At 37.9% G+C, this 8,075-nt stretch overlaps 2 protein-coding genes across 2 annotated transcripts; one reads left to right on the top strand and one right to left on the bottom strand.

The window, feature by feature from the left end:
• The first annotated feature begins 2,681 nt into the window (after positions 1-2,681).
• On the top strand, positions 2,682-3,779 carry LOC126784255 (F-box protein At2g26160-like). The gene has a single exon (XM_050509734.1). The coding sequence runs from the start codon at positions 2,682-2,684 to the stop codon at positions 3,777-3,779; it is 1,098 nt and encodes a 365-aa protein (XP_050365691.1).
• A 395-nt stretch (positions 3,780-4,174) lies between these two features.
• Positions 4,175-6,984, bottom strand: LOC126782923 (vacuolar protein sorting-associated protein 32 homolog 2-like). The gene is made up of 8 exons (XM_050508277.1): positions 6,883-6,984; positions 6,625-6,748; positions 6,315-6,414; positions 5,879-5,964; positions 5,703-5,794; positions 5,341-5,455; positions 5,005-5,221; positions 4,175-4,541 (listed from the first exon to the last, which is right to left on the bottom strand). Exons 2-7 carry the CDS (start codon positions 6,694-6,696, stop codon positions 5,024-5,026), a joined length of 663 nt encoding a protein of 220 aa, XP_050364234.1. The 5' UTR covers positions 6,697-6,748; positions 6,883-6,984; the 3' UTR covers positions 4,175-4,541; positions 5,005-5,023.
• Positions 6,985-8,075: the final 1,091 nt, after the last annotated feature.

Here is an 8,075-nt window from a genome sequence, read left to right as displayed (position 1 = left end):
TTTACGACTTCGCGAACGAGAACATTGAGATGCTCGCAGACTACGCTACTTGTGAAGTTGGACTACATGACTTTAAAGGTGACAGAAGTTGTAAGAGAGGAAACACCCGATGAGGTTCATTCCCTTCTGAATACTGCCGAAATTTATCTTGTAGTAGAATAAAACCCTTTTGGTTTATTCCTACATGTTGATGTATTGGTTCCAAAACGATAAACCCAAACATTGTACTACTCCAAGCTCAAGGTTTATTCACATTTTGGGGAATTTCTTCTTCAATAGCTGCAATTGACAATGGTTTACTACATGCTGATAATACTATATGCTAGACGCAGAGACTGAATGAAAATGTGTATCTTCGACAAATTGATAGTGAAAGAAAATGGGGAGTATACTACATGTTATGATCATGATCACTTGATCCTCCTTTGGGGGCCCTTCCTCCTTTACTGTGTATCTGTGAATGTTTTGGAACAGGTTTTGCCATTTCGGGTTTATTTGATTTTGTAGCAAAAAATGGACATTGGGGGGGGGGGGGGGGGGGGGGCGGGGGGATGGACTCGGCATGTTTTTGCCTTTTTCTGTAAGGATTCAGCTTCACAGGAGTCATGAAATTTTCATGGCAGAATTCAAAGCTCTGCGATTGAACATGTCCCTCTCCAACAATAAGATTCTACCAGTCCCATTCTACCCCATTTTACAGTTTGAGCATCACTGCATAATAATTCACATGTCACATTCAGTAACATCTAAAACCCATTTTTAGACTTCCATTGAACAATGGCAACCTGAAGAACAGAAAAGGAAAGTAACATTCCCACGTAATTAACCAAGGGACACTTCAGATTCTTCTTATGACAGACAGGAGTTGCTCCCAGTCCAAGAAACAGATACACATTATGAATATCAGATCTTTTACTAGTTAAAAGTAAAAATCTAAAGCCAGTAACTAGTTTGAAAAACTAGAGGAAAAAAAATGAATAAGACGTATTTTAGAGAACGAATTTTCTGATATCTATTTCTCACACTAGAAGCTACATATAGTGAATACATTGTACGTCAACCATGCGTACTACGTACTATCATATACATAATAAGGAAGTACTAACTATATGATTTACATTCATAAATTATATTTTATGACTCACGCTGACAGTTTTTGTTTTCTTCCTCATTCTATACTTAAAAATGGATGGACTGATCGAGCCACTAAAGTACCCTATGATTTTATCTACATCTAAGTACGAAAATTCTTCCCTCCACCCATTGAAGGTTCACCTGAACTTACGTGGCACAACCACAACTATGTATTCGTCAATTTTAGTTTGACAAACATTTCTTTATTGACAAATATTTAGTGTGTATAGTACAAGATCTGTTAACAATAGAAAAATGAAGAAGCTCCGATCGAAGTAGGGCATATTGACAATTTGCATGCATGATTCACACTGCACACGCATCTTATGCTTTTGATGTTGACAATTTCGACTTATACGAAAGCCCTCTATAGCTGTGACATTGAATCTTTCTACACATGATAATTAATTATATGATATATGAACAGCGTACGCCGTGCCTCTACCTCCATGCATGTTACCCAATCAATATATGGCTCAATGATGATAAACTTTGGGACATTTGCGCTTGTGTGCATCTGATTAAACTTTCAGTTGAATATCAATTCCTTGACATAGATTTATCAAAACTTGGCATGCCAAAGATGTATGATAACCAAAAATTATTTCAAACTTGTTGGTTTGAGGCCTTTTGCTAATAGGAATAGGAGTAATCTTGGTTTGATGTGTTAAAGGTTGACTGGTTGAGGTATCTAAGTTTAAGGTGTATTTTTTTTGGTATTCGGCCCCCAAGACGGCCAAGCGTGCCCACAAGGCTGAAAATAGAACTACAGCAGAAGTCCGATGGATAAGCCCATACGAACTAATAATTAAAAGGAAACTTAAATTCCATTAGATTTGGACAAAGAACTAGTAACAAAATATTAAGCCTTAAAATCCTGAAACTATATGTTTAAATTGAGCCCCATACAGACACTGTTGAGGCTCATAAATCAGGGATTGAATCTGGGTTTGGATTTGAGAGATAATTGAGGATTTGAGCTATTTTGCAGAATTGGAATATAAATGCAGAGAAAGATAAATACAGAAATATAGAAAATAACTTGATAATTCTCATTCATGTCTCAAGTGAAATACATAGCAAAATATATATAGGTCCCTACTTGGACAATACGGACATAGATAGGAAATGGACTATAGTCTCTTGGGCCTGACTGAGTAATACCCTATGAGTCTCAACAAAAACCCTAGCTATTACAACAATCCAGCGCCGTCGAAGCACAGCCGGAAGCATACCAACGTCAAGTTCTGTATTTAAGGTCCGATGCCTATAGAATCTGAAGGCACAGATCTGTAATGTACCAACCAAAGGAGGATAAACCCTCAAAACAAAATCAGTCCCTCCTCCATCGACACCCAAATCAAGAAGAAACCATGATTGCAGAGATGGAACCAAAGAACATAGCGAAGAACCCGAACAAGAACAACACCGACGGAGAATGGGGGGCGGAATATTAAGCCTTAAGGTGTATATGTATACCTCCTCCAACAATAATCAGTTAGTTTATTTTCAAAGCTTTAGTTTCGACTGAAACTCACAATTCGAACATGCGTCCTGATCTTGATGATACAACAATGGGAAGACAAGTAGTGCACCCTGGGAGCAAAAGGAGATGCTCGAGCCGAGGCAAGTCTTCTAAGTGGTCTCAGCTCCCAACCGACCTCATAGAGTTAGTCTTGAAGAAGCTTCCTACAATCATGGACATCATGCGCATCAAAGCTGTTTGTTCTCCTTGGAGGTCCACTGCGAAATCATATACCTCTTCCCCATATCACAGCCCGCCTCAGAATCCATGCATAATGTTTCTAATGAAAGTTAAAGATGACGAGATATGGCACCGCAGATACCGCTCATGTGTTTATGATCCTATAGGAAACACGGTTTACCAACTCAGGACCGTGTTCAGTTGTTTTCCTTTTTCACGCTGCATGGGTTCATCATATGGGTGGCTGCTCTTTTTTAACGAATCAAGCTGTATTGTAGGTCTCTATAATCCGATTTCAAGAGCTCGGTTCCGACTCCCATTTTTTCGTGAACTCTCAAGAATTCGATATTGTAGTAGTCCTCTTAAAGCTATTGTTTCCTTTGATCCGTCTAGCAACAAGAACTTCGTTGTGGCTCTTGTAGTTGGAGGAGACATTCTATTCTATAAGCATAATGTAAAAGCATGGACTGAGTTGGAAAATAGCTATCGCTTTACGGAAATTATGTTTCATAATGACCATCTCTATTCACTAACCTCAAAGGGATCGTCTCTTGCTGTTTGGGACTGCAGGAAATGGCCTCCAGTTACATCCATGCGTTTTAAAGGTTCTATTCCTGAGGGAAAAATTCATCGTTCTTATTTGGCGAAGTCCATAACGGGTGAGGTTTTGCGAGTGGTGAAACTCGATGACAACAAGAAACCCAGGGTTTTGGTGCAAAAGCTAGATACAAGTCATGTAAGGTGGGAGACAGTGGAAACTCTAAGTGACCAAGTGTTGTTTGTGATACAAAAAAAAGCGATTTCATTGCTTAGGTTAGATATCTCAGGGTGCGAAGAATACTCAGTTTATGACTTCCCGATCATCGACCATGCCAGTTGTGATGTTAGAAGTGGATATTATCCTAGTCTGAAACCCTTTTGGTTTATTCCTACATGTTGATGTATTGGTTCCAAAACTTTAAACTCAAATCCGTTGTACTACTCCAAGCTCAAGGTTTATTCACATTTTGGACTGAGCCACTATAGTCTATAGGAGACTTCAATTTTATGGTTTGGTTTATTACAGTTGAGCATATTGACAATTTGCAAGCATGGTTCACACTTCACAGTTCACACGCATCTTATGCGTTTGAATGGTTTGATGATGACAATTCCAGATACACAAACACCATGTTCATTATAGCTGTGACATTGGATCTTTCAGTACATAACTACATATCACCACACGACTAACTTGCATGCATGTTACCCGGTCAATACATGGCTCAATAATCTGATCGACTAATTGGATATCCATATTGATTCCTCGACATATATAGATGATAGACAGAACTCGGCATTTCAAAGATGATAATCAAAACTAAACCATAATATTCTGCACCATTTTGAACTAATAGTTGAGGACAAGAGGTTCCCAACTCTGAATAGTGAATACTAGCTATTTAAAAAGGGCAACCTCAACTCATAACTCATAGGAGTATTCAGTACTTGGTCATCGAGTACTATTTGACCAAGTAATTTACAAGTACACAGTTTAAATGACGTTACAAGTTAAATGTGATCTATAGTTCTATACAATGCGTCCTGACCATCACATAATGATGTGGTTGTAAAACTTCTCTGATTAGGCTGCGGAGTCGAAGTGGTACAGTGTCATCCTCAGTAACTCAATTTATTCACCTTCTCCCACTGTATGCTAAAACTGCAAATAAAGCAACAGAACATATCAGATCAAATGACATAACATATGAACTACAGAATTTTCATCAAATTCCAACACTACAAGTAGGTGTTCCAACTATAAGCACAAACAGTATGATTTGTGGAGAAATCCTAAAAAAATTAAGGGTACGGAGAGCAATATCGAAAAGCAACTCATTCCACAAACTTTTATTAACTTGAAGAAAGGTTGGTAGTCAACCTGCAGACAAGTGAGACACCATCATTTTCTAGAAACAAGCTTCATACTGTGGAATGATTCTTAGCAAGGTTTAAGTTAAAGATAGTCCCATATTTTCAAAATGACCAAGGAAACACTACTCCATTCAATGACAGTTGGAAAGGATCAGAATTTCATCTTAAGTTCAATGATCATTTTTAATTTTTTTTGGAGTGATAGTTAAATGATTAACTACAAGGGTTTAATTTTCCAGACAAATGATCACCTGGACATGGAATGACCTCTCAAAGAGCCATCTCCGCCTGTAATGCAGCAAGCTCATCTTCCTCACGGTTAATTCTCTGAGGAGCTGGTTTGGCAGGCTGCCTGCCAACTGGGATATCTACACTAACTGAAGTTGCAGGAGCAGTGGTGGCGGGTTGAAAAAGCTCATCCTCCAATTCAGCTTCATCCAGTTCTTCAAGCTCTGCTTCCAATTCATCCTGAAAAAGAAATTTGCACAATGTTGATTTAAAAAAAAAAATAGCATAGTGTTGGCCTATTGGTTTACATAAATGCATATAATCAAAGAAAAATACTTATTTAGTTTTAAATGCATTACTTCATCAAAATCAGCTGCAGCACCAACAGGCGCCGACAGTGCCTCCTGAATCTGTTTCATGCTTTCAGTTTGGTCATTGATCTCATCCATTGTTCTCTCCAAATCATCAATGTTTCTGTACATAAAGGATAAAGCTGAGAAACAGAATTCAAATTATTGACATCCAGTGCTTGATCAGAAAGTATGTCCAAAGTCCAAACACAAACAACAACCAAAGCTCTAATGTTATGTGACTGCAATTAATCGGAAGAATAATTTTTGTAGAACACTACAATGTATTTAAATTCAAAATGTGTGGATTAGTATGGCAATGATGACCACATATGCCATAGATTGAATGGACGCAGGCTAATGTAACTTACGTTGCCTTGTTCATGGCCTTCATTACAGCTGTTCCACTTCTCAATGCATCAACAGTTTCAGTTGTAGCGTTTGCACTTTCCAGCATTATCATCTACAAACCCAGTACAATATAAGCATCCATGCTGGAGTCTGAAACATATTACTTCCATCAAAATTCAAAGCAATTCAATGGTACCTGATCATGAATGCGCAGTTGGAAATTTCCAAGTTGTTCGATTTGCTGCTCATAAAGCTTCTTCCTCTTTAAACACTTTATTGCAGCTGTATAATGGCAACAGGGCGGACAACTCATTAATTACTTTACAACAACATTCGTAATCTAGAGAATCACATATCAAGATCCTGATCCCCAACCGGCCAACCTTACTCATTATGGTAAAATTTAGGCTCAAAACAGTCGATGACTAATTCCATTACTTCTCAGCCATAACGTTTTACATGACCCTCCACCGAAAATAGCAAGAATCGGAACTTTAATTAAAATCTCACAAGAGTAGCTGTTTTTTTTAATACCGAACTGTCTATCATACCTCTTACAGATTATATCCGAAACAAATGCATATGATCCATAACTCATAGAAAACAAAACAATCAAGACATAGGGAACTTACAACTTCGATTTTTTGCTTTAGTAAACTGCTTGGCCTTCTCGACCTCGGCAGCTGCCTTCTTACCAAGGAGCTTCTCCTTCTTCTCCAGCATCTCAAGTGTCTAAACATACAAACAATTTTGCAACAAAAACCATATTGGATTTAATGATCGCCTAAACTAAATTTTAAACAAAAATATATATAATAAGGATAACATCAGGGCCTTTTGATCAATTCATCACAAGAATAAAATACATTTCATAATTAAATACACAACCTTCAACCAAGAAATTAACATGTTAAGAAAAAGAGATGGCAGCAGAAAATAAACCTCGTTTAATTTGTGCAAGGTCGGCAGGGGATTCGCTTCCTGCTTAGTTTTCCCAAACACCTTGCGAAACATTTTCGCTTTAATTTGATATATCAAAACAAGAAAATCACAAGATTTATAAACCCTGCAGAAGAAATCAAACAGTTGATCAGCGACTTTGACCCGCAGCCATGGAAGCGTTGAAACAAAACAAGAACCGGTCAAAATTTCAAAGCTTCATGAAATATAAAAACAGATTGATGAAGCAAAAAGGCTTGCCGGAGATTTCAGTATCGGGTCGGCGGTTTCGTCTGAGAAGGTGGACTGGTAAAGACTAGATCGGTAGTTTCTCAAGTTTACCGGAAATGTTGGTAGTTTTCCCCTTTTTATAAAAACGAGAAGGGGAGTACGGACCGAGCTGTGACGAAAGAGTAAGTGACAGACGAGTGAGCGACGACTTTACTTTGATTGCATTCGTTCGTCGTGTGGAGAAAAGGGACTGGTGGTGTGGCGCTTCAGTTACTCGATTGCGGTGTATTGACCTGCGCGCCTCGCGCAAATATATTTTCACTAGGTTAACCATACCGTTAAATTTCTTTTGCTATGCATTCTCAAAAAATAAGAAAATAAAAAAGCATTCTGATTTACAACACTAATGCTTTTCTTTTTTTGGTTACAAAAAAGTTTTGGTGAGAGTTTGGTTACGCTACACCATCATTATCAGGACATATCAACTTTAATCTTGAAGGACTTATGACGAACACGTACATGTCACACAACACTCATGTATGAATTTTCGTAGGAGAATTTACAGATCGCGAGCCAATGAGGCATGACTAATACTTTTCTATACGTGAAAGTACGCTTTAGAGATTACTTTTACTTATTGTGAAAGTACTATGAAATTATCTTGCATACCTACTCATGTAATTAAATTCTCAAAAAGAATGTAAAATGTTTTATTTATCTTTACTTATGTGATTTGATTAGAGTGTCATTCGTGTTATCATATATGTGTACATGTGCCATTTTGTGTTGAGACTATAAATTTTATATTCGATTAACTAAGGTATACCTATCGCTTTTTGGCTTTTGCTAGGGTTTGAGCAACCAAACCTCAACGGCGGCGGCTGATTGAAAATTGATCGGTTTTGGTGAATCCTCGGCTAAGATGAAATGTTTTCATACTCTTCCTTATCTGACGGGCTAGTAATGGGCGTTGGGCTTGCCCTTTAGATTTTTCTTCTCTCCTATTTGGTGGTGTTGGGTGGCGGACTCGATGTCGAGTCGAGCTTGTGATGGCGAATGTATCAGGCAGGGCCAACCCTGTGGGAAAATAGGCTCAAGGCGGGAAAAAATTACAAGGCCCCTAAACATAAACTTAAATAGAAAAAGTTAAAACATTATAGAAAAAATTCCATTGTATCACTTAAATATGACTCGTCTTGCATTTTTAGATGCAAAAGTACTAA

Source organism: Argentina anserina, chromosome 2 (assembly GCF_933775445.1).
Source record: "Argentina anserina chromosome 2, drPotAnse1.1, whole genome shotgun sequence".
Taxonomy (NCBI): Eukaryota; Viridiplantae; Streptophyta; class Magnoliopsida; order Rosales; family Rosaceae; genus Argentina; species Argentina anserina.
Note: the sequence above shows the minus strand (reverse complement) of the source record. Positions and strands in the feature narration are given on the sequence as shown.

Bases quoted from the DNA above. Each gene is read 5' to 3' on its own strand.
- LOC126782923 (XM_050508277.1), bottom strand. From the start codon at position 6,696: ATGTTTCGCAAGGTGTTTGGGAAAACTAAGCAGGAAGCGAATCCCCTG. The intron at 6,415-6,624 runs GTTTATTTTCTG...TTGTATGTTTAG, and splicing joins CCTTGCACAAATTAAACGAG to ACACTTGAGATGCTGGAGAA. The intron at 5,222-5,340 runs GTAATGCATTTA...TTTCTTTTTCAG, and splicing joins CTGCAGCTGATTTTGATGAA to GATGAATTGGAAGCAGAGCT.
- LOC126784255 (XM_050509734.1), top strand. From the start codon at position 2,682: ATGCGTCCTGATCTTGATGATACAACAATGGGAAGACAAGTAGTGCAC.